The sequence below is a fragment of the Podarcis liolepis genome, assembly GCF_965112155.1.
Source record: "Podarcis liolepis genome assembly, chromosome: 12".
Lineage (NCBI taxonomy): Eukaryota > Metazoa > Chordata > Lepidosauria > Squamata > Lacertidae > Podarcis > Podarcis liolepis.
The window spans coordinates 8973593-8999276 of NC_139563.1; the positions used below are offsets into that span (position 1 = coordinate 8973593).

Sequence of the window (25684 nt, forward strand, 5' to 3'; positions counted from 1 at the left end):
TGTATACCGCCCTTCCTCTGCAGATCTCGGTGCGGTTCACAACATAAAAATACAATATTATTAGAAAATGCATAATAGAAGCAAGAACAGAACAAACCAATAACCCCTCAGGCTTCTCCCCTCACTTGTTTCCCTTTCCTCTCACTCTCTTTGCAGTACTACCTGTCTGACGCAGATTTTTATGACATCTTTGGGAAGACCAAGGATGAATTCTACCGGATGCCCAGGTGGAAGCAGCAGAACGAGAAGAAACAATTTGGACTCTTTTGAGCGAAGGAGCTTTCGGCCTGCACAACTGCCTGCCGGCTGGCTGGCTCCTTAGAACTCATTTTGGGATAACTCCGCAGGTGTATGAGGAAGTGAGCCTGGATAAAAGGCGCTTCCCTCCATCATCGCCCCCACTACCAAAAAGGACTATTTAAAGAAACCTCTCTCTCTCTCTCTCTCTCTCTCTCTCTCTCTCTCTCTCTCTTGAAATCAGTTTTGTCAAAGAAAGGCTTGGGAGATTATTTCCTTCCCCCTGCACCTGTGCCACTGAAAACGGCAATCTCTTTTGCCTGCCAAGCTTTTTATAATTTATCTGCGCAGGGAGAAAGTTCCTTACATTTGATGAGTTTCGAAATCCAGGGATTCCACATGAAGTTGTAAGCTTCAGGCAATGTTGAAGGGAAATGAAAGACTGGCCTCTAGGGCTGATTCTGGGCTCTTTGGAAGTTTGGAAGGGGGAAAGTCTCATTCTCTCTCTCTCTCTCTCTCTCTCTCTCTCTCTCACACACACACACACACACACACACACACACACACACACACTGAAATATACTTGGAGTCGAGAGTGACTTTCATGCTCTTTATTCAGCTCATAGTGGTGAGGAGGAATGGAAGTTCCCCCAAAATATCTGCTTTATATACATTATTTACACAATGGGCTGCATGTGATTGGCTAATTCCGGGATTCTCCTGTAGGCCAATCAGGTTGTGGATTCACTTCCACCTGGAGCTGGATTGGGTGGCTCCTGCGGACCACTCATACTGCTGCATTGTTCTAGGACCAATCAGACTGCTGCATTCTGAATCCTATTGTTCTAGGACCAATCAGACTGCTGCATTTTGGATCCTATTGTTCTAGGACCAATCAGACTGCTGCATTTTGGATCTTATTGTTCTAGGACCAATCAGACTGCTGCATTTTGGATCCTATTGTTCTAGGACCAATCAGACTGCTGCATTTTGGATCCTATTGTTCTAGGACCAATCAGACTGCTGCATTTTGGATCCTATTGTTCTAGGACCAATCAGACTGCTGCATTTTGGATCCTATTCAACTCAGTACATAACACATATACACACACCCCTCAGTTATGCAGCAACTGGCCTCCAATCTGAAGGCATGGAATTGAATAGCCTGACCCATCCTCTCCTCCTCCTTTGTAAAGCAGCGCTGAGTGCAATTGCCTCAGGCGGCAGATGCCCAGGGGCAGGCAGCAACAGCAAGATGTCAGGAGGACAGACCCCCATACGTTGCCCTCTGGTACAGTGGACGACAATTTCCACCCTGTTGCCCCTGTTGAAGTTCATTCTGGTTGGCTTCTCTATGTGGAATTGAGAGGACAGCGCCATCTTGTCCTTTGCCTCAGGCGGCCATGTTTTGGGCTAGTCCTTGGGCTCGCAAGGACCCCGAAGCATCCGTTTGGGTACCACTAGAAACAATTCTCACTTTTCTTTTTTCTCTCTCTTATGAAGCTAGGATTGGGAAGAAAGGCAGCGCACCAAGTGGCCTCATCTGGGGCCAGGGGAAATTGCGTCGCTCAAGTTTTGTTGTGTTTTTGGAGCGGTTAAGGGATATGAAGAGGAGGGAATCCCACGTGAACTGTCTGGGGTCACAGTCTTGACTATAGTTGCTAAGTTTATCATTGTTATACTGCCAGTCAGGCTAGGAGTGCAATGCTGGTGAAGTAACCGCTCTCATTTCGCTGGCAAATAAGGATATGAGGGATTTGGGTGAATATCATAATATAACGATCAGGATATGATCAAGCTTCCTAGAAAGTCTTAAATAATGAGAATTGTAGGTCTTGGGCTTAACGTTTGTGGTACCCTAGATGGCTCCATGAATGTTTATGGTACCCTAGAAGTGTAAGGTTGTGCCCTGAGCGTTGTAACTCCACACAGCTTTTCTCCTCAAGGATTAATGGCACCTTTTCTCATCCAAAGGCCTCAAAGGCCTTTCAGAGCCTACATCCAGAAAAAACAGCACCGGCGGCAAAGGAATGCACACATTCCCCACAATTTCCATCACAACCACCTTTGGCCATTTCACTTTGTTCATTTCCGTGCCATGATTTCGAAATAAAGCAAATCACAGTGACTGGTGGCGTATGTTTTTCATAAATCTACATGCGGTTGCTTCATTCGTGACGAAATCAGCAAGTGAAACTGGGACGCTCCTGTTTTGTCTTCCTTTTTGCCCCCAAGAGGAAGGAATTGTGGTCAATCCCACCATGGTTTATCATGTAGTAGAACTCCTTGAATAGTCATTTCCCAGTCTTGGAACGGGAGAAGGAACCAGTGTCTGGGTAGGAGACCCTGACATGGAGGTTAAAAGATACATAGAGCCACAGTAGTAGTCGCCAACCTATTTTGGCCAGTGGGCCATTTGTATTCCTAAGACGTTGCAGTGGGTTTCAGTAACAAAATGGCTGCCATCAGGCATAATACAAAATGGCTGTTGTGTCTGAAAGAGCAGAAAATGCTCCCGCCATCACTGGGGGGAAAGACTTCATTGTCCCCTGCCATGCTTGCTCAGAGAGCAGTTTCTTGAACCTCTCCTCTGTTCAGAACAGATGGGAGGGTAGGTGTACAATCCTGCCATTCAAGAAAAAGTGAGCATTTTGGGGGGGTGGCAGAGTTCAAGGTAGGAGAGCTTGAGCTAAGCCAGTTTAGTTGGCCATCAGGTGAACCCGGTAAGAAAAATAAACAGGAAAAGATGAGGCAGAGAAACACAATTTTTTTTTTTACTTTTCATTTTAATTGTAGTTAAAAAATATATTATTTATATCGTACTCTTGTCAACCCTCTAACTCTGTAGCTTTATATGACATTTTTAAATTTTAAAAAAACCGCAATATAAAAGTCAGTTTTGTTTGCAGAATGATTGCGTTATATCTCGCAAAGCCGTGCTCAAAAGCAGATCCGCTGAAATAAAGGGACTTTCATTAGCTGCGCTCGCCAGTTCCAATGGGTCTACTCAACAGTATGACTGACATGGGATATAACCCATTTAGGCAAGATCCACTGTCATGTCAGTGGGAGCATTGGTGTTGTTGGGCAAACTATTTTTGTCGTGTAAACAACAGGAGCACAACAGTACAAGACTGCAAATGATAGGCTGACATTGTGCATTGCAAGTTGGACTAGATGAATTGGCCTTTTCTATCCAGATGTTTTGGACTTCGGCTCACATCACTGTTGTAGTCTAAAGCACCTGGAAGACCCCAATTGGAGAAGGCTGATTTTTATTTATTTCTTGGATGGCAACTCTATGATTCTATGTCTTACACAAGCCCAAGATAATTGGATTCAGCTATTGCATTATGACACAGTCAGGGCTCCACTTATGGAATATCTGTTAAAAGTCAGCTACAGTTGCATCTCAGCCATCAACGTCTCAACCATTATTCAAGTTTACCACCCCGGGATTGTCTTCTACACAAACAGAATAAGGCTGGGGAAGTCATAAGGTCCCAATCCTTTTTTAAAAAGTGCTAGACCAGGACCTTACAGTTACCGCAATAAGGCATTACGTGGCTTTTCCATTACAAAATCCCAGATGGAAGTGTTTGGGGGGAAGAGGCGACACAGTTCACATAGCGCCTTGAGAAATGAGATCATGTCCGCCGCAAGAAAGGGAAAATGGAACGGCTTTTAGAAGCCACCTTCCCGTTTAATAAATTTGCACTGCGTTTCATGAAAGTGGCTCTCAGGATTCCACCCCTCCCCCAAATTTTATATATATATATATATATATATATATATATATATATATATATGGCAAAGCCTAACCCAAAACAAGAGGCTATGTTGGGTTAGAGGCACATGGATTTCCATGACACAGGATGAGTTCCTGTCTCACTGAGGCCCTGCTCTATAACAATGCAGACCCCATTTTGTGGATGAGAGGATTGGGGGTGGTGGCCATTTTGTGAGGAGGCCGGCCAAGTCTTGAAATTCGCACTGAGAGGTAGCGAAAATGGTTGAGGAAAGAAGCCGGTGCCAACTTTGCTGACAAATGAACACCTCGATCCTGACAGGTGATCTACCCTGAGAGAGCAACTCTCCGCAAATCGAGGAATTCAAGTTGAGATCACAGATTCTCTCGGTCGGATCACTTTCAGGCACATCTGCTTTGCTGTGGAACTGCAAACTGGCCAGTGCTGTTGACCAATTCTTATGTCTTGAAATGAAATCAGGGGCCTTTGGCAAAGCCCCACAGCATAGGCACCTAAGTCTGAAGCAAGCTTTGGGCCTGTTCTCATGAGATAAGATTGTGTTTAAATGAGCCTTCAGCCTCCGCAGATTGTTTAAAAGGATTCTGCTCAGTGAAAAAGCAAAGGTTCTCCTCTCTTTTCAATCTAAAGTGAGTTTTAGAGGCTGGGCCCGCATATAAAATAAGAGGATTTGGTATAACATTGTCAGTAGCATAGCATTTTCACAATTTGCTATAGATCACAGTGTAACATGCAGCAAACATCCAGAGCCATTTAAAACTCGTAGATATCACTGGGAGAATTAAGTGCATTTTTAATTCTTTCCCACTGAAATCTACAGAACGCTTAAAAAGCATTCGGCTTTAGGTGGATTGAGGGCATGGATTTTGTAGTGTATCTCACATGTCATGTAAAAGAGGCAGAATGGTGGCATAACAGGACTCTGATTCAAAGCTTTTTGATGTGAGGTTATGTAAACTCTCCAAAAGTTTCCAGTCCTCACCATTTCACAGAAAACCTTAGATACAATTGCATCATGTTCAAAAACTAGTAATTCAGAACCAGCTGAGGGAAACCCAATATTGGAAACAACAGAATTATCATATTTTATATCAGTCAGTTTCTTTCAAGCGGCTGAATTTGTTAATGTTGGGATAAATTTCCACAGGCAACAATCATCTTCGGATAATGGCCTGTGAGACTGATTGAACCCCAGTCTATATCCTCACTCCCTTCAAATTCAGAACAGTTTCCAAGCTACTAAGAAAAGAGAGGGTGTGACGGTACAATGGACCTGCTCTTTGGCTGCTTTCGCCTAAAAATAATGTAATAATTAATTCTAAAAAGACTGAACAAAATTACAAAATTTACAAAAAAAGTAGCATCTAGCAAATTCACAACGTGATGATTGATGCCTCAGCTTCTAAAACTTAAAAAGCCCAATACCCTGACACTGTTTTGGGAAAGTTCAAGGACAGTGCTTACGTCTTAATGTCTAAAAAAATTTAAAAATCACATTTTTACAGTTATGAAATCCGGCTGGGAGTACATTGCTAGTCCACTCTAGCGCAGCAGAAACACAGAATGCAACACTGGCCCCAGAAATCAGCTTCTTGAGAATCTCTTGTTTCAGCCAATGGGTAAATTATCACTTAAAAGGTGAGCGATGCCCAGTTAAATTTCAGAAGTCTGAGAAGTTGCAAAGGAGGGATTTTGGCTGCTGCTAGAGGTAGAATTAAACATTGCGCAAGTCTGCTTGATTGGAATGATTTACACAGCTTGCAGCACCCAGCAGCGGGATGTGTGCTTTCTTAAAACGATGTGTACATCGTTCAACACCTTTCCTTAGCTTTCGAAATTGCATCGGAAATCGCCTCTACGCTTTTAAGCTTGCCTTACTTATCGTGAGGACTGGAAACTTGAAAAAGTGAAAACCCTGAAAGGTGACGTCGGGAAGAACTGGTGCCTTGCTGCCCGAGCGCACAAAGGAAGTCAGTAACCATCGGACATAAGGGAGGAAACAGAGGCATGGAAACAAGCGGAAAGGACACAGAAGTGGAGAAGCCACATCTCGGATCTGACTCAGAACATGCCTGAAGCCAGTGCTACAGTCCATATGAGGTCTTCAGAGACAACAGAGGGGGGACAGTGGCCAGTGTGTGGACCTCCCAGCCTTAAAGGACTGAAGTAACAATCTCCTGTGCCTGTCCCTATCTCAATTTTCGTGCTTCTCTCCATGATTGTAAAGCTAGCTCTTTTTCTCCTTTTCCCCAGAAACAGCAGCTAGGATAGGAGTCAGCAAACTTTTTCAGCAGGGGGCCGGTCCACTGTCCCTCAGACCTTGTGAGGGGCCGGACTATATTTTGAAAAGAAAATGAACGAATTCCTATGCCCCACAAATAACCCAGAGATGCATTTTAAATAAAAGCACACATTCTACTCATGTAAAAACGCCAGGCAGGCCCCACAAATAACCCAGAGGTGCATTTTAAATAAAAGGACATATTCTACTCATGTAGAAACACACTGATTCCCGGACCGTCTGTGGGCCGGATTGAGAAGACGATTGGGCCAGATCCGGCCCCTGGGCCTTAGTTTACCTACCCATGATAAGAAGGATAGCCCACCTTCCCAACCACAACAGAACATGGCCTTTTACAGGCACTTGGAGCAGCAATTATCCATGATGCTTTCTGAACGCAGCAAGGCGGTTTGCGCAACGACCTCTGCGGTGGTTGGCTCGACTCATTTGTCCATTTCCTGCTCTCCGGGGATGTTGTGGGGATTCCACATCGGCTAAAAACCAGGGTAGTGTTTGAGATCTCTCTCTTCCCAGCTTGGTAGGCAAGTTCATTTGGAAAGGGAAAGCAGGGACCTGTCCCTTGAGCAGTCCGAGAAAATTGTCCTTTTAGTAAGCATCCGTAATATTGATGTGTACGAAGAGCGTGGCAGAAGGGTACTGGTCTCCGTTCTTCGTCAAGAGATGAATGTGGCGATAGCCTGGAGGTTATCAGAGAGAGAGAGAGAGAGAGAGAGAGAGAGAGAGAGAGAGAGAGAGAAATTATATTGTGGTGTTCTCTTTCAATAGCTGGCACTGGGAGTGGCAACAATCAGACTCACACATGCCAGGGGGACTGGAGGACGCAACGTAGAGATGGGGGAGAAATTCAGTTTTAACGTGGCCTAATTCGCTCTTTCCAAAACACAACAACTTGAAAAAGCAGATAGCCTTTGAAACCTGTACATCCCTGAATTCTGCGATGCAGTTCTCCAGCAACAAATCTGCATATATTAAGAGAAAGTGTGCTATAAACTGGCTTCTCTGAAGGTGGCCAACTCCTCCTCTTACACGTGTCACCAATAATAATTCAGAAAAGTGTAAATAAAAAATTCCTTCCTGTAGCACCTTAAAGACCAACTAAGTTAGTTCTTGGTATAAGCTTTCGTGTGCATGCACACTTCTTCAGATACACGTGTATCTGTATACGTGTGTATCTGAAGAAGTGTGCATGCACACAAAAGCTTATACCAAGAACTAACTTAGTTGGTCTTTAAGGTGCTACAGGAAGGAATTTTTTTATTTTGACTATGGCAGACCAACACGGCTACCTATCTGTATCAGAAAAGTGTGTCTTGGATTATCAGGAATTTGGGAAGCGCTGCCTGATTTGGACAGTAGAGTGCGCTGTGGTCCTATAAGACACCTGGGAGGTTCGTAAACAGTGTGGTGTATCTGTTGTTGCAGACCCCTTGAAATTAACGAACCCAAGTTAGTCATGTTAATTAACTTCACTGGGTTTACTCTGAGTGGGAATAGTGTTGGTTACAGCCCTATCCCCTGAATTTCAGCCCACAAGGCAGCCCCCAACAGGGCTTATTAACCAAAAAGGTAAAGGTAAAGGGACCCCTGACCATTAGGTCCAGTTGTGGCCGACTCTGGGGTTGTGGCGCTCATCTCGCTTTACTGGCCGAGGGAGCCGGCCTACAGCTTCCGGGTCATGTGGCCAGCATGACTAAGTCTCTTCTGGCGAACCAGAGCAGCGCATGGAAACGCCGTTTACCTTCCCACCGGAGCGATATCTATTTATCTACTTGCACTTTGACGTGCTTTCAAACTGCTAGGTTGGCAGGAGCAGGGACCGAGCAACGGGAGCTCACCCCGTCGCGGGGATTCGAACCGCCGACCTTCTGATCAGCAAGTCCTAGGCTCTGTGATTTAACCCACAGCGCCACCCGCGTCCCTGCTTATTAACTACGAACCCTGAAATATGGGATTCCTTCCAAACCTGTGTCAAAGTTTTGCAGTCATTTTGCAGTAAAAAATCCCCCACGGTTTGCAGCACGCCCCCCCAACTGAGTAATTGCTTCATCAAAGCAGGGTTCAAACCCAAAAATCCAACATTATTTAATTCACTCCAAACTAGTGCCAAAGTTTTCACTGCAAAATGACTGCAAAACTTAGGCACAGGTTTGGAGAAGATGCCAAATGTTGGGGTTCGTAGTTCATGAAGACCTCCCAACCATATTGAAAGAGACATTACACTTAAAAAGGAAAGAGAACTTTTAAAAAACAACAACCCCCAGTTGTTAGCTGGCCCCAGAAACTCCCTGTTACTCTAAGCTTCGAATGAAGAGTTTGTTCTGAAGGTTAAGATGGAAAGACTCACCTTGCTTCAAACTTGTGAAGGGAGCTGTGAATTGCCCAATAAAGTCATTTTTGGTCGACGCGTCAAAGTCTTCCACCATGAAACGAACCAGAGCGAGCTGAGGGACGTCGATGTCAAACTCAAACGCTTCATCCCATCTGGGGTTAAAGCCTGGGGGGGGAGAGAGAGAGTGTTGGATGAGGAAGCAAGAAAAGACAAACACGGGCAACACAGAGATGTACAAGTCTGAACATCTTTCCAGTAGGCTAGATCCGTACAAGAGAGAAAAATCTGGCCTCATCTTTGATTGATAGAAAAGATGTTCAGAGACTCGTTTTTCCTCTCTCTCTCTCTCTCTCTCTCTCTCTCTCTCTCTGGGCTGCATCAACAGAAGCAAAGTGAGCCAATCAAGAGAAGTAATAAAAAGATAAAGGGACCCCTGACCATTAGGTCCAGTTGTGGCCGACTCTGGGGTTGTGGCGCTCATCTCGCTTTATTGGCTGAGGGAGCCAGTGTACAGCTTCCGGGTCATGTGGCCAGCATGACTAAGCCGCTTCTGGAGAACCAGAGCAGCGCACGGAAACACCGTATATCTTCCTGCTGGAGTGGTACCTATTTATCTACTTGCACTTTGACGTGCTTTCAAACTGCTAGGTTGGCAGGAGCAGGGACCGAGCAACGGGAGCTCACCCCGTCAGGGGATTCGAACCGCTGACCTTCTGATCGGCAAGTCCTAGGCTCTGTGGTTTAACCCACAGCGCCACCTGCGTGAAGTAATAGTCCCACTCTATTCTGCCTTGGTCAAACCCCACTGGGAGTTCTGTATCCAGTTCTGTGCACCTTTCTTGTAGCTTGAAGCCATTGGTTCGGTTCCCACACTCCAGAGCAGGAGAAAACAAGCTTGTTCATCTTTCACGTGAAAGCCCCTGAGATATTTGTTGACTAACATATCTCCTCTTCTCCCTGGCGTGTAAGCTTTCCACATGCCAAGGTGATCGTGCCATAGTGGGAGTTTCCAAAACGGCAATCCGCTTCACCCCAACTCCTTTGCAAGGTGATATAGCCTTTTGAGAGGACTGTACCACATGCACACTTGAATCGGTTTTCAGTTGGGCTGAAAGCCAAGCAACCCATCGCCCAAAGTTGGGAGAATATACAACCAAGGCTTTTGCCAGCTATTGGTAGTTTTGGATTCAGGCTCCCTTTCCCCTTCCAGGAAGCAATGAAAGGCCCTTTTGTAAGGCGTCCTGGACAAAGAAGAACAGCTTCAGCTTTTTCCTTCACCGGAGAACAAATGAACAAAGCCGCTATTGAATCTCCATTTACCCAGCTACAGCAAGAAGAAAGGACCTCTCCAAGCTAGGAGCCAAGGGTTTGTCAGAGTAGCAGCCCAGAAGGCATGGCGGCCAAAATCTTGGTCCTTTTTCAATCGCTATGCAGCAGAACCACTGGGCTGGACTTTAAGCTCATGGTTTCTAAGTGCCTTGGTGTCAAGGACTGGTTGGATGCAGAATAATGGTGGGAGGAACCAGCTGGGGAACCCCTAAGGGAAGAAGGCTCAGAGCCCGGGGAATGGTGGTGGGATGACAATGAGCAGTCAGAGAGAGAAGACTGGGAAGAGGAAGTGTTGGGAATGGAAGAGGTAACAGGATTTAGTGAGCAGAGAGAGTCTGGGGCAGAGAGAAGTCCAGAATGAGAAGCAGAAGCTGAAGCAGGAGAGAAGGAGGCCAAGAGGCAGTGATGAGTTCAGCTGGTGAAGACTCACAAGTGTCTCCTCCTCTTACCATTGTTGTCAATGACGGTGGTTTGCTTCTTCTCGTTGTCCCTCTGGACGCCGTGGATCTCGACTATCACCCTGGGGTCCACAATGGAGTTTTGGCTCTTGTTCACCTTGGGCAGTTGCTGGCCTGTGATGACCTGTAAGAGAGAAAGAGGGGGACAGTTGTTGGGTCTTGAGTGCCCATTGTGACTTGGAAGCCTTCCAGGGGACAATAAGGAACAGCGCTGGGGCACCAACTTTGGACTTCAGAGAAATGCATGTAATCCTCGTTTCCAATTCCTACCTTCACCTGGAGCTTCTTCTTGGTGCACCACGGCCCTTCTGAGACGGCCTTGGGGTTGAACCTGGACTGCTCATCCCGCAGAAATTCCGGCTTTAGGACGTACCCACAAAAGCCGTTTTCCTGGAACCGGCCTTGGTAGACATCCATATCGGTTCCCTTGGACTGAAAATTCAAGGCAACTGGGGAAGGGGGGGGAGAAATACGTACAATTAATTGGCAAATTAGAATCATAGAATCATAGAGTTGGAAGAGACCACAAGGGCCATCGACTCCAACCCCCTGCCAAGCAGGAAACACCATCAGAGCACTCCTGACATATGGTTGTCAAGCCTCTGCTTAAAGACCTCCAAAGTAGGAGACTCCACCACACTCCCTGGCAGCAAATTCCACTGTCGAACAGCTCTTACTGTCAGGAAGTTCTTCCTAATGTTTAGGTGGAATCTTCTTTCTTGTAGTTTGGATCCATTGCTCCGTGTCCGCTTCTCTGGAGCAGCAGAAAACAACCTTTCTCCCTCCTCTATGTGACATCCTTTTATATATTTGAACATGGCTATCATATCACCCCTTAACCTCCTCTTCTCCAGGCTAAACATGCCCAGCTCCCTTAGCCGTTCCTCATAAGGCATAGTTTCCAGGCCTTTGACCATTTTGGTTGCCCTCCTCTGGACACGTTCCAGTTTGTCAGTGTCCTTCTTGAATTGTGGTGCCCAGAACTGGACACTGTACTCCAGGTGTGGTCTGACCAGCAAATTATTATTTTACAAGCCAATGCTTCATTTAGGTGTGTATGATCATTAGTAGCCCTTAACCCGTTGAATGGGGCACGATAGCAGATTTACAGAACATTGTCATCTTCTGGAAATGGAGTCCTTGCTTTTGTTTGTGCCATGGAGAATTGTTGTACAGCTCCCAAGAATGCTGAAAATCCACCTGTTTATCCTGGCTTTTGACACTTGAGGTGTACCATATTTTTCGCTCTATAGGACGCACCGGACCATAGGAGGGGGAGAACAGGAGAAAAAAAAATTCTCTAAAACAAGGTGCGTTCAATGTGCATTCAAGAGCAGGTCGGGGAACAGCACAAAGGCTGCACACAGCCTTGCCGCTGCCCCCCGAGCTTGTGGGGCTGGTGGGGGGGGGAGCGCTGCTTTCCCCCACCACCAGCCTCAAAGATCCCTGAAGCCTTTAGAGCGCAGCGGGACCTCACGTTGCGCTCCAAAGGCTTCAGGTTCCTTTTGCTGACGCAAAGCCTTTGGAGCGCAGCGTGTGTTCCCACTGCACTCCAAAGGCTTGAGGCTTCGGGGACAGCGTTTGTAGCCTCTGCAGGGCAGTGGGGTGCCTTCACCCCGCTGCCCTGCGGAGACTTTGCGCAGCTAACCCCAAAGCTTTTGGAGCGCAGCGCGGTGTCCCGCTGCACTCCAAAGGCTTCAGGCGGCTATCCCTGAAGCCTGGAGAGCGAGAGGGGTCGGTGCGCAAAAGCAACGCAAAGCCTCCGGAGCGCAGCAGGAGCGTTCCCACTGTGCTTCCAAGGCTTCGCGTTGCTATCGCTGAAGCCATGGAGCCTGCATTCGCTCCATAAGACGCACACACATTTCCCCTTAATTTTTGGAGGGGGAAAAGTGTGTCTTATAGAGCGAAAAATACGGTAACTATCTGAGAGGTAGTTTAGTGAGCGGAAGTTATAGGTCTGGATATGAATGTAATTGACCAATACCGTTTATGAAACCACACGCCTATTAAACTGCAATAAATAAACAGAAGTTTATGTTCCAATTTAACCCTGACTGGACTCAGTATTGTACCAGGTAGGGCCTGGGTGGTGGCAGCAAGAAATAAAGTGATGGCACAGGGATCAATAAATGGTGAAACGTCCAGGGGTCCTGTGTGATCGCCACACCCGCCTCATTTTTAGGACTGTAATATGTTTTGAACCAATTTTAATATTGTGTTTTAATGCTGTAACCACTCTGGGGCTCTGGGAAGGGCAGGTGATAAGACAAACAGACAGAAAGACAGAGATAAGAGTACTTCACAGCCCCCTTTCACCCCCAGTTATTCACAACTAAATAAGCCATGTTGATTTTAACAACCCAATTTACCAATTTGGCACCCCACATTCCACATGTCAACAGGGTTGAAGTTAGACGAATCCGTCCTCCATCCTGCAGGGTAGATTCTGCTCAGATGCCTGATGTTGTGATGGATAAAATCGGTCCCTGGAATGAGAACAGAACAAAAAAAGGCAATTTCTTTCTCCTCCTCTAATCATAATGGAACTGTGGGAGAGCTGGGGTGACCCAGAGAGACAGATTAGGGTTGTGAGGGCGGAAAACTCTTCTTCGTACAGTGGTACCTCTGGTTACGTACTTAATTCGTTCCGGAGGTCCGTTCTTAACCTGAAACTGTTCTTAACCTGAAGCACCACTTTAGCTAATGGGGCCTCCTGCTGCTGCCATGCCGCCGCCGTGCGATTTCTGTTCTCATCCTGAAGCAAAGTTCTTAACCTGAGGTATTATTTCTGGGTTAGCAGAGTCTGTAACCTGAAGCATATGTAACCTGAAGCGTATGTAACCCGAGGTACCACTGTACAACACATAATTAAGGCTATCACACATGAGGCTCCAATAAGTGTTGGGAATGTAGAGAAGGCACTTTTTTCATATGTGGTGGAATTGCAGAATGATTGAAAATTATTGGTATATGATTTATAATGAAATTAAGAAAATATTTACTATAATGTTTGCTAAAAGACCAGAAGCTTTTTTATTAGGCGCTTCAGGTCAAGATCGGACAAGAGGAAAGAAGAAACTTTTTAATGTATGCTACGGCTGCGGCTAGGATGCTAGCCCAAAGATGGAAAAGTGATGAAATACCAACCAAAGAAGAATGGCTACAAAAACTGATGGAATCTGCGGAAATGGTGAAGTTAACAGAAAGAATTAGAAATAAAGACAATAGAGAATTTTTAAAAGATTGGGAACCATTTATGTCAGGGAACTGACATTGGAGCCAGAGGTGGAGGGAAGGCTCCCAAGTGATGCTGGAGAAGGGCCCAGCAGGGAGAGAGGCAGCTCCGCAGATGGGGAAGCAAATCAGCGCAACACCAGGGATAAAGGGGGGCAGATGGGGGAATCGGCGAGAGGGCTCCAGGACTCCTCGCTGGACACCAGCAGGGAGAGCACAGGTCTTCCACTACCCACGCCCTCCCTGCGCAGAAGACTTCCACGCAGGGAGAGTAGGAGGAGACTTGGCGTCAAACAGCTTTTATGTTGGAAAAGGTTTAAGAAACGCCCACTGACGGATTCTGCTAGTGACTGAGGCAGCCACGAAGTGAAGGGCTGCCCAGACAGAAAAGGTTTAACAAGGCAACACAGCCAGGAGTGGCGGCAACTTATGCACGAGCAACCCCTATATTCATTACAATTTATGTTGTATTTACAGAAACAATGTAAAGAAATGGACTCACTAGCAGGGTTTGAGTAAACACTTGCAATTAACAAAAATAAATACAGAAATTTTAAAGATGATGTTAAAATGATAAGAGATAATAACTAATATAAAGAATTTATATGAAGATATAACAAAGCAAGCAGGGGGAATGAATATGTAAAAAAACCAGAAGAGGAAGTTAAGGGAAGTCGGGGGTGGGGAATCTGGGGAATGTATTTCTTTGACTCTGATGAATTGAAATGTTGTTAAAAAGGTAAAGGGACTGCTGCCCATTAGGTCCAGTCGTGACCGACTCTGGGGTTGTGGCACTCATCTCGCTTTATTAGCCAAGGGAGCCAGAGTACAGCTTCCAGGTCATGTGGCCAGCATGACTAAGCCGCTTCTGGCAAACCAGAGCAGCGCACGGAAACGCCGTTTACCTTCCCGCTGGAGTGGTACCTATTTATCTACTTGCATTTTGACGTGCTTTCGAACTGCTAGGTTGGCAGGAGCTGGGACCGAGCAACGGGAGCTCACCCCATCGAGGGGATTTGAACTGCCGACCTTCTGATCAGCAAGTCCTAGGCTCTGTGGTTTAACCCAAAGTGCCACCCACATCCCTGAAATGTTGTTAGCATGATAAAAATGTAAAATTCAATTAAAAAAAATATTTAAGGCTATCACACGTGAATGTGGCCACCAGGATCTGACAAAACACATATACCGAGCATTATTAGTGACGCTGGCCAAACAGCTTCCAGGTTCAGCCGTGGTATACCTGTGAATGGGTGGTGCCGGAAACGAGAAATAGGGGGAAGGAGTGGTTTGGCATGCCCTCCCTGTAAGCTTATAAGATGGGGGAGTTCAAAAGTAGGGGAGACACCCCCACAAAAAACAGCCCAGTAAGGACTGAGCATGATCAATAGCCATGGAATGCTGGCTGGTTATTAGCAGGGAATCAATAGAAAATGGGGGGTGGGTGGGTTGGAATGGAATTTCCTTGACGTGGGCATGGCTAGCTGGCTGGAATGGAGTATCCTGGGAATGGGAATGACTGGCTAGCATCGTGAATAGCAGCGCACTCCACACTGCAGCGTTTTACTTTAGGTCACACACGCACACCATGTTCTTGGGTTATGTTCAGTCGGTGGCTCTCTCTTTTGAGCACACCAGATGAGGCAAGGGGCTACTTACCAGATTCCTGGGCCAGCTTCAAAGCTTTGCTTTCGCTGAAGGATGACATTTCATTGCAATCGGTATTATTGAAACCTTGGAAGTGGACACTTTTGCAGTAGACCACCGTGTCAGATAGCTCCTGGGCAAGCTTCAGTTTTTCACTCTAAAAAGGGACAAGGAACAAGGTAGAAAACTGAGAATTCATCATAGTTTCAGGGGTGGGAGGCAGGAAGTGAAACAACCCACCGGCCTCTCAATCTCCATGGTTGTAGACGGCGCTCGTCTTACTCAGAGTAAGGTAAAGGTAAAGGGACCCCTGACCATTAAGTTCAGTCGTGACCGACTCTGGGGTTGCAGCGCTCATCTCGCTTTATTGGCCGAGGGAGCCGGTGGTTGTCTGCGGACAGTTTTTCCAGGTCATGTGGCCAGCATGACTAAGCCGCTTCTGGTGAACCAGAGCAATGCATGGAAACGCCTTTTACCTTCCCACCGGAGTGGTACCTATTTATCTACTTGCACTTTGATGTGTTTTGAACTGCTAGGTTGGCAGGAGTAGGGACCGAGCAACGGGAGCTCACCCTGTTGCAGGGATTCGAACCACCAACCTAGGCTCTGTGGTTTAACCCACAGCGCCACCCGCGTCCTTAGCAGTTGCTAAGAACACGCAAAATCAGGGCCTGGAATTGCTAACATGGCCCACGAGGCTCACCGTCCTTTTCCTCTCCACCTCAGTCTTCACAGTTTCGTCTTCCATTTCAGCCGCTTCATCCTCATCAGAGACTTCTTCCGTCTCTGGGCTCAGCTTCTTCCCTTTCACGAGAATTTTCCCCTTTAATTGCTAGAGGAAAAAGGAAAAGAAAAGAAGAGATATAACAGCGGCAAAGGGTGCAAATGGTGGAACAGGATCAGTATCTCTGGCCCTCCAGACATGGTGGGACTCCAATTCCCATCAGCCTCAGGAAGTATGGCCAATGGTCTGGGAAGGACCATTCTTCTATCATCCCAAACCATCAGCTGTCTGGGGCTGAGGGGAGTTGTAGTCCCACAACATCTGGAGGGCCACAGGTTCCCCACACCCCCAACTTAGTTTGTCAACCAAGATGGCAGCTGCAGCGTTTTACGTGCTGATAAAACGCAGCTGAACTCACCTCCGGCGAAGGGAGCTCGGAAGCATTGGAGTCGACTGGCGCCACCAACAGCATGTCTTCCAAGATGTTGTGCATGTGGTACGCCATCATTTTCTGCTGCTCGAGACTACAGTGGTTCTCCAGGGATATGATGACAGGATAAGGAGAGGTCTGTGGGGTGGGGCGTGAGAGAACAGTCACATTAATACATGAATAAGTGCTGCTTTCCTCCTGTACGAGTGACTCCAGCCCTTGAGCTCTTCAAGAAAGGTCCTGCTCTGCTGGGTGCTTGCTTCTGGGGAAGTAAAATTGAGGGGCCCACAGAGCAGGGTCTTCTTTTTTAAAAAAATAAATATTAATTTAAACATTTTCAAGAAACATTATCCAAACACTTGGTCTTCCCCCTCCCCCAGAACACAAGTCTAAGGCAACAGATGTCTTAATACATCTATGGCATGGGTAGGCAAACGAAGGCCCGGGGGCCGGATCCAGCCCAATCGCCTTCTAAATCCGGCCCGCGGACGGTCTGGGAATCAAGGTGTTTCTACATGAATAGAATGCGTGCTTTTATTTAAAATGCATCTCTGGGTTATTTGTGGGGCATAGGAATTCATTCATTCCCCCCCCCAAAAAAAATATAGTCTGGCTCCCCACAAGGTCTGAGGGACAGTGGACCAGCCCCCTGCTGAAAAAGTTTGGTGATCCCTAATCTACGGTATATGCTTATTTGGTGGTTGCCGGACATCAGGGTTTCCATTTGTCATATTTTAGCAAAATCATCAGGATCAGTTGCACCATTCTGGGTGTGTGCTCTCTCAGTTAGTTTCTCAGAAAAAGCAATTCCCCCAGATTGCAGCAACACCGGTGCCGAAAAGCCTCCCCCAAAAAGCTCATCGGGTTCCTGCATAGCTTGACTTTAGGCATGTAGGTTTTTTAAGCAATAAATTCACCCGGGCATTTTAACTGGGACTTAAAAAAAAAAAAAATGTTGCTATTTTCATTTCTTGCTCGCGGCATGTCTCAAAGTGTCTTGCAATGGTAAAGGTAAAGGGACCCCTGACTATTAAGTCCAGTCGCCGTCGACTCTGGAGTTGCAGCACTCATCTCGCTTTATTGGCCAAGGGAGCCAGCATATAGCTTCTGGGTCATGTGGCCAGCATGACTAAGCCGCTTCTGGTGAACCAGAGCAGTGCATGGAAACGCCATTTACCTTCCCACCGGAGTGGTACCTATTTATCTACTTGCACTTTCGAACTGCTAGGTTGGCAGGAGCAGGGACCGAGCAACGGGAGCTCACCCCGTCGTGGGCATTCGAACCACCGACCTTCTGATCGGCAAGTCCTAGGCTCAATGGTTTAGACCACAACGGTACAAAAGGCATAAAGAGATTTAAAGCTAGGGTGCTGGCTGGAGGGAGAGGAGTCGCCCTTACTTTGAAAGCGTAGTTCTTGATGGCTTTGATGGCATCGCAGAAGAGGATCTTGGAGGTGAGCGTGTAGCCGTGGTAAATGACAGGCTCCGAATTAGGCCCGTCCCAGCAATCCAGCTCTACACACCGGCAGCCTTTGGTCAGGGCTCTGCAAAGAAAACATAACAGGGTCTGTTGGGAGTTGTTCAAAACCAGATTCCCAGAAACGGCGAAAGGAGGAGGTGCCCATATATGTGGAGCTGCCTTATACAAAGTCAGACCCATGGGCTCCATCTAGCCTACACCCTTGTGCAAATTAATTGAAACAAAGCATGTTTTCTATCTGACTCGTCATCCTGTAATCAAAACAAACACAAAAAGTCAATTGATCATTATGGTGCCGGAAGCCGGAAGCCAATAGAAGGAATGATGTGCTTGCAACAATATACTGAGGTTCTACGAAGAGAGTTATTCCAGAGCTGGAAAAGAGGTATTCTGACGGTACTGGGATATTGCAGCAGGACCTAGCCCCATGTCACACATCGAAAGTGGTGAGGAAATTCACGACAGAGCAGCATATACAGGTACTTGATTGGCCAGGGAATTCCCTAGACGTAAATCCCATCGAGAATTTGTGGGCTATATGCAAAATTCGCCTCCGTGCTGTAGACTGTACGACTATGGAGTAGCTCATTCAGGCACTGATTCAAGTGTGGTACAGGGATCCGAAAATCAACAGTGGCTGTTCGAAACTAGTAGACTCCATGCCAAACCGTGTTCAAATGCTGCTTAAAAATTGTTGTTGTTTAGTCGTGTCCGACTCTTTGTGGCCCCATGGACCACAGCACGCCAGGCACTTCTGTCTTCCACTGCCTCCCGCAGTTTGGACAAACTCGTGCTGGTAGCTTCAAGAACACTGTCCAACCATTTTGTCCTCTGTCATCCCCTTCTCCTTGTGCCCTCCATCTTTCCCAACATCAGGGTCTTTTCCAGGGAGTCTTCTCTTCTCATGAGGTGACCAAAGTATTGGAGCCTGAGCTTCACGATCTGTCCTTCCAGTGAGCACTCAGGGCTGATTTCATTAAGAATGGATAGGTTTGATCTTCTTGCAGTCCATGGGACTCTCAAGAGTCTCCTCCAGCACCATAATTCAAAAGCGTCAATTCTTCGGCAATCAGCCTTCTTTATGGTCCAGCTCTCACTTCCATTCATCACTACTGGGAAAACCATAGCTTTTACTATACGGACCTTTGTTGGCAAGGTGATGTCTCTACTTTTTAAGATGCTGTCTAGGTTTGTCATTGCTTTTCTCCCAAGAAGCAGGCGTCTTTTAATTTCGTGGCTGCTGTCACCATCTGCAGTGATCTTGGAGCCCAAGAAAGTAAAATCTCTCACTGCCTCCATTTCTTCCCCTTCTATTTGCCAGGAGGTGATGGGACCAGTGGCCATGATCTTCGTTTTTTTGATGTTGAGCTTCAGACCATATTTTGTGCTCTCCTCTTTCACCCTCAAGAAAAGGTTCTTTAATTCCTCCTCACTTTCTGCCATCAAGGTTGTGTCATCTGCATATCAGCTTAAAAATAGCGGCGGTCATATCCGTTACAAATGTATGTATATGTGAGTTTTCTACAATAAACTACATTGTGTCTTTCAGTTAATGTGCACAAGGGTGTAATACTGTTGACACTGACTGGCAGTAGCTCTCATCTAGGGTCTCAGGGAGGGAGTCTTTCCCAGACATGTCTGCAGATATTGGGGACCTTCTCCATACAAAGCAAATGTTTTGTCGCTGAGCAATGGCCAGAACGATGGCTGCTTCTCTCCCAAGACCTGTGGTTCCCAGAATGGTTTAGCAACCAATCTCTCCTCCCAGGGAACTCTGGGGATTGTAGTTCTAGGCGGGGGAATAGGGCTCTCCTGACAACTCTCAGCATCCTTAACAAACTACAGTTCCCATGATTCTTTGCGGGGGAAGCCACAACTGTTTAAAGTGATACCGCTTCAAATGTCTCGTGTGGCTAGGACCCAAGGCTGCTCACAAATTCTCCCCTTACCCCAGCCTTTGCTGACCTGATGGCTTCCAGATCTTTCGGACTACAGCTCTGAAACAAATTGTTTGCCCGGCATGCTGAGGAGCACCGAGTTGCTGAGACTGATGAGTGCCGCCCTTTTTAACTTCCCACAGTGCCTTGGGTGATGCTGTGCCCTGGGGCACTGTGGGTAATTAAAATGGAAGCACCTCTCCCAGGCCCCTCTGACAACTCTCTTGGCTCTTCCATCAGAAGAGGGGAGATGATGCGCCGCACCTGATGTAAGCCTCGGTGCTGCTGGGTCCTCTTAGCTGGTCCTCCATGAGGTAGGTGTTGTGCGAAGACGATATGTAATAGTGGCTCAGCGGCTGGGTCATGTCCTGGTACACGGGGATGTGAGCTTGATTGAATACGTTTCCGTGGGGAGACAGCAAATACATCTGGAAGCCATCTTTGGTCATGACATTTTGTCCCTTGACTGTAAAAAAAAGGGGGGAGTACAATGAGGAGAAGAAAAGGAGAAAACTGAGAATGGGGCAGGTTGTGACTAAATGGCTTTTTTGGATGGGGGTTGTTGTCAGCTTTTAGACATTGAATATTCAGTTTTAATTCTGATTTTCAGAAATTAAATCGTATTGTTTTCCTTTATTGTATTTATGTGAGCTGCTTTGATAGGGTTGCTGGTGAAAATTGTTGGTGAAAATTGAGAGAGAGAGAGAGAGAGAGAGAGAGAGAGAGAGAGAGAGAGAAAGAAAGAAAGAGAAAGAAAGTATAGCAGGGGTCAGCAAACTTTTTCAGCAGGGGGCCGGTCCACTGTCCCTCTGACCTTGTGGGGGGCCGGACTATATGGGGGGGGGATGAACGAATTCCTATGCCCCACAAATAACCCAGAGATGCATTTTAAATAAAAGCACACATTCTACTCGAGTAAAAGCATGCTGATTCCCGGACTTTCCGCGGGCCGGATTTAGAAGGCGATTGGGCCGGATCTGGCCCCCGGGCCTTAGTTTGCCTACCCATGAACTATAGCCTACTCATACCATCAGAAAGTTATTCCTGATGTTTAGTCAGAATCTCCTTTCTTATAACTCGAATTCATTGGTTCTGACCCGACCCTTCAGAGCGGGAGAAAGCCAGCTTGCTCCACCTGCCATGTGACAGCCCTTCATATATTTGAAGATGGCTACCATCTCAGCTCTCAGTCTCCTGTTCTCCATTCTAAACATATATCCAACTCCCTCAACCATTCCTCATAAGGCTTGGTTTCCAGATCCCTCATCATCCTGGCCTCCCTCCTCTGCACACATTCAGTGTAAATATTGTCAAACCCAAAGGGTTACCAACGTACCACTTCCGTTGGGTTCGTATCTCTCTATCAGAGAAAGCGCCAGTTCAGGGCCTGCATTCTCCTCACGCTGTTCTTCTCGAAGGAACCTCACCAGATCCTCCAGCGACATCACGGCCTGACCGTTGGAGTGCTCAGAGAAGATCTCGTCGATCTCGCGCCGTTCGGTCAGTATCTTATAGAATTCCTCGATCTCGTCGTCTTCCAAAGTGTCCGTCTGGGATTTGTCGCATTGCTGTGAACGCAGAGAGAAGAGGTAAAAACCCTTCTTCTTTATGGGTTGAAACCTGAACCAGGGCTAGACAATGCAAAACAGATACGGGTCATTGGAAAAGGTCAACTTTGCAGCCTAGCATGGAGTACATGATTGGCAGATCTCGCCGACGTACCGGGCCTTTTTCTCTCTGTTTTAGGGCGGAATCGGACTTGGCTAAATAAAGTTGGGAAGGAAGAGTGGATTCTGGGAGCTGGAAAAGGGAGCTGCCATCTTGAGGGCTTCAGAATACAGAAGAGAGATTCTCTCAATTTCGGTTTCCCTCAGTTTCTCATTTTTTTCCAATCTTAAATTCAGTTTCCACATTTCCACATCACTTTGTGCCACTGCTTCTTAAGTCCTCATGAAACTGCATTAGCATTTTAACATACATTTATCCTAAAGTACCTATGCACATTCAATATGTGCATGACCGCACACACATGCATCATACTGAACCCAGAAGTGACCCAAAAACGTCACAACAAGGGGAGGAATTGAGTGTTCACAGGCTTCTCCAATGATATTTCAAATATACGTGATTTCCCTGACACATGCGATGCCTCAGAATGTAACCCCTGCGTAAATTGGGGGGGGGGTGCCTGCATTTTTGTATGCAATCTTGCCTAACATACACATTTCTTGCATGCTTTTTGTATTTGTGTGTGTTCTTTTCACTAGCCATATGCATTTTTTTTTGCAAACTGCATTGCAAAATTCAGACAAGTGTGAATTTTGAAGGGCGGCTGTGTCAGTTCGGTTTGTGTATTTTTCTAGAAAGAATTCAGTAGGTTTGGCTTTAAAAGTGAACCAAACTGAATTTCTGCTCCATTGCTATTCGGTGTGCTTTAATCCGCTTTAATTATGCAACCTAAAATTTCCAATACAATCCCTCCTACAAAATTGTGAGAGTCAGGAATACACACACACACTGGTCTAATGAGTGAAAATCCTACCCTTTCCATATGTTTTACTCAAGAGGAGGTCCCACTGGATCCCATCAGGCTTCCTTCCAGAGAATGTCCATAGGATCGGGTCCCTACCGTTTCATGAAACACCACTGCCTCATAACAAAATACGCTTGCAAGCGAGCGAATTAAATTCTCCTTACCTCAAAGATATTCCGGGCATAGTTGTCATCGACTTGTATGTTGACTTCTTTCATGAAGTTCTTGAGCTCTTTAAAGCTCATCTTGTTGTCTTTGTTCTTATCTGCCTTCCGCAAGCAGGCGTGGATCCAGCTGTTCAGTCACTTGTTAAGGTGCCTACATCACACACAAAAAACCCTCCTCTCCCAATATTACACCCTAAGCTTTTTTCTGGGTTAGTGGAGTCTGTAACCTGAAGCGTATGTAACCTGAAGTGTATGTAACCCGAGGTACCACTGTACAAGTTACAATTTTCATCCATTACAGTGGTACCTTGGTTTACGAACTTAATCCGTTCCGGAAGTCCGTTCTTAAACTGAAACCATTCTTAAACCGAGATGCACTTTCCCTAATGAGGCCTGCCGGTGCCCTTCCACCGTTCGGATTCCGTTCTTAGACCGAGGTAAAGTTCGCAGACCGGGACACTATTTCCGGTTTTGTGGAGTTCGTAAACCGAATCGTTCGTAAACAGGACTGTTCTTAAACCGAGGTAATGCTGTACTCTGCCCAATTTTTTTGCCTCTGGTACTGCTCAGAATGTGGCCTCCAGAGGGGAATGTGGCCCTTGGTCTGTAAAGGGTTCCCCATGCCTAATTTATATTAACGGTGCATGTGAGACGTTGGCAAAGCAAAATTCAGCATGCTAAATGCACTGGAAGAAGTCATTTAAAGGTTGCAATGACACACACACAGAGAGACAGAGAGAGAGAGAGAAGTGTTGTGAATCAGGGCTTGCAGCACATTTCAAACGGACTACTAATCTTTCCCCAAGCGTACCCAAATATTAAAATGCCTAGCTAATTATAATACAGGTAATTGCAGCTTCAAGGAAAACCTCTGACTTGCGCAAAACAGAGTCGGCGGGAGTTGACCTCAGCCAAGCCTCGGCTCAAAAAGGCAGTTGGCTTTCAAAATGTTTGAACTGGATCAAACCCCTGGCCGACGAATATCTAAATTTAAAAGTCCAAGCTGGAACTTCAAAAACAGCGTCAAACTCATGCTTGTCTTTGAGAAGCCAGGGTTTTCCAAGAAAATGGCCCAAATCAGAAGGCATGGTCGCTAAAAGCTGGCGATTATGTCCCATCAAATGGGCTGTGTCTATCTCTGCTGCTTATCCATACCCAAATAGGGACACGTTTTCACTCTGTTAAGAAGGGGCTTTCTCCAGACACCAATGTCGTCCTTTGGGGCACTGATTTAGCAAACATAATGGCTGGTTCTCAACCCAGTGGTGGAGCCTGTCACTTTAGAAGAGGAGTAGGGAACCTCGGGCCCAGGGGCCGCCCTCGGAATATCTCTGTCTGGCCTTCAGTATACCTGAAAGAGCAACTCCACCCCCATCGTTCAGCCCAGACACTGAGATCCAGCTCTGAGGGCCTTCTGGTGGTTCCCTCACTGCAAGAAGTGAGGCTACAGGGAACCAGGCAGAGGGCCTTCTTGGTGGTGGCGCCCGCCCTGTTGGATCCCCTCCCATCAGATGTCAAGGAAATAAATAACTACAGTGGTACCTCGGGTTACATACGCTTCAGGTTACAGACTCCACTAACCCAGAAATAGCGCTTCAGGTTAAGAACTTTGCTTCAGGATGAGAACAGAAATCGTGCTCCGGCGGTGCGGCAGCAGCAGGAGGCCCCATTAGCTAAAGTGGTGCTTCAGGTTAAGAACAGTTTCAGGTTAAGTACGGACCTCCGGAATGAATTAAGTACTTAACCCGAGGTACCACTGTATCTGACTTTTAGACAACATCTGAAGGCAGCCCTGTATCAGAAGGTTTTTAATGTTTGATGCTTTATCATGTTTTCAATATTCTGTTGGGAGTTGCCCAGAGTAATAAATTACTACTACTACTACTACTACTCTCCTCAGGCCACACACCCTACTTGCCCTGCCTCACACCTTCCTTGAGTGTTCGTGCCTGGCCATAATGTCTCCTTGGACACTGAAAACTCATCTTGCTTCCCTGATGGAGGCCACAGAGGGTTGTGTGACTCTGTGTAGAAACTAGTCTTCTGTACAAAGGGAACATTTGCATGGGACGCTCCACCCATTTTGTTCCTGGCCCCACCCACCACCAGCAGGTGTGTCCCTGCCCTCCCCAAAAAAAGATTACCTTGAAGGGAATGAGGATCTCAGGTTACAGCTGGATATAAATGCGATAAACAAATGCACGCTAGTGATAATAATTCTAGAACGAAACAAAAGGATACTGTTGTAATTTCTGCCGCTGGCTCATGGAGTTGCTCTTGGCGATGATCTTGGCCAGGCCTGCCACCCAGTGATTGGCATCGGCTTCAGAGCCAGCTATGAGGTCCAGGTTCTTCCTGTGATCTTTGAAGATGATGGAAAAGCAGCGATCCTCGGGTACATCCTTGCAGTATCTTTCCATCCCTTCCGTCCGGTGGCCTGCCCTGACGTCTTGGATATCCTCGATGGAAACTGCAGGAACAAACAGGTCACTTTTTTATTATCAAGAGTGAGCTAAGAGCCCAGACTTAACTGCATTTTGCAGAGGAACCAAGCAACAATTTCTAGCACTCTGATTCGCTCTTTTCCCACAGCGTCTTAACCCGAGTACCTGCTTTTTTAAAAGGTTCTAAAGGTAAAGGTAAAGGGTTTTCCCAGTAGCGATGTATGGAAGTGAGAGCTGAACCATAAAGAAGGCTGATCGCCGAAGAATGGATGCTTTTGAATTATGGTGCTAGAGGAGACTCTTGAGAGTCCCATGGACTGCAAGAAGATCAAACCGATCCATTCTGAAGGAAATCAGCCCTGAGTGCTCACTGGAAGGACAGATCCTGAAGCTGAGGCTCCAAGGGAGTGATGGGAAAGACTTCTGGCTGAGGCCGTGAAGAGCCGCTACCAGTTGGGAGTAGGCAATGTTGGCCTAGGTGGACAGTTAGTCTCACCGGATGTAAGGCAGATTCCTACGAAATGTAGAAAGAGAGGCCCTTATCCCGCTCCCTCGCCAGCTGCAACATTGGCATGAAATTTGCACATGTAGGCCGGAAAAAAAACCCCTGCTAGATCAGGCTAATGGCCCACCTAGCATCCTGTTTTTGCATTTTCCAAACAAATG

The 25684-nt window shown here is 46.6% G+C and overlaps 2 protein-coding genes across 3 annotated transcripts in view; one reads left to right on the forward strand and one right to left on the reverse strand.

Annotated features, from left to right (window-relative positions):
• Nucleotides 1-2365, forward strand: part of VILL (villin like) — a 44391-nt gene extending 42026 nt beyond the window's left edge. The window contains exon 20 of the mRNA XM_083466762.1: nucleotides 157-2365. Within this exon, the coding sequence (XP_083322888.1) occupies nucleotides 157-270 (114 nt within the window). The 3' untranslated portion in view covers nucleotides 271-2365. The remainder of the gene's footprint in view (nucleotides 1-156) is intronic.
• PLCD1 (phospholipase C delta 1) overlaps nucleotides 622-25684 on the reverse strand; it is a 66542-nt gene continuing 41479 nt past the window's right edge. For both annotated transcript variants that reach the window (XM_083466857.1, XM_083466856.1), the window contains exons 3-15: nucleotides 24816-25044; nucleotides 22572-22701; nucleotides 21211-21442; nucleotides 20139-20340; nucleotides 17857-18001; nucleotides 16446-16595; nucleotides 16007-16135; nucleotides 15316-15460; nucleotides 12792-12908; nucleotides 10693-10871; nucleotides 10414-10546; nucleotides 8651-8800; nucleotides 622-6983 (exon numbers count right to left, since the gene is read on the reverse strand). In XM_083466857.1, the coding sequence (XP_083322983.1) occupies nucleotides 6892-6983; nucleotides 8651-8800; nucleotides 10414-10546; nucleotides 10693-10871; nucleotides 12792-12908; nucleotides 15316-15460; nucleotides 16007-16135; nucleotides 16446-16595; nucleotides 17857-18001; nucleotides 20139-20340; nucleotides 21211-21442; nucleotides 22572-22701; nucleotides 24816-25044 (2033 nt within the window). In that variant the 3' untranslated portion in view covers nucleotides 622-6891. The remainder of the gene's footprint in view (nucleotides 6984-8650; nucleotides 8801-10413; nucleotides 10547-10692; nucleotides 10872-12791; nucleotides 12909-15315; nucleotides 15461-16006; nucleotides 16136-16445; nucleotides 16596-17856; nucleotides 18002-20138; nucleotides 20341-21210; nucleotides 21443-22571; nucleotides 22702-24815; nucleotides 25045-25684) is intronic.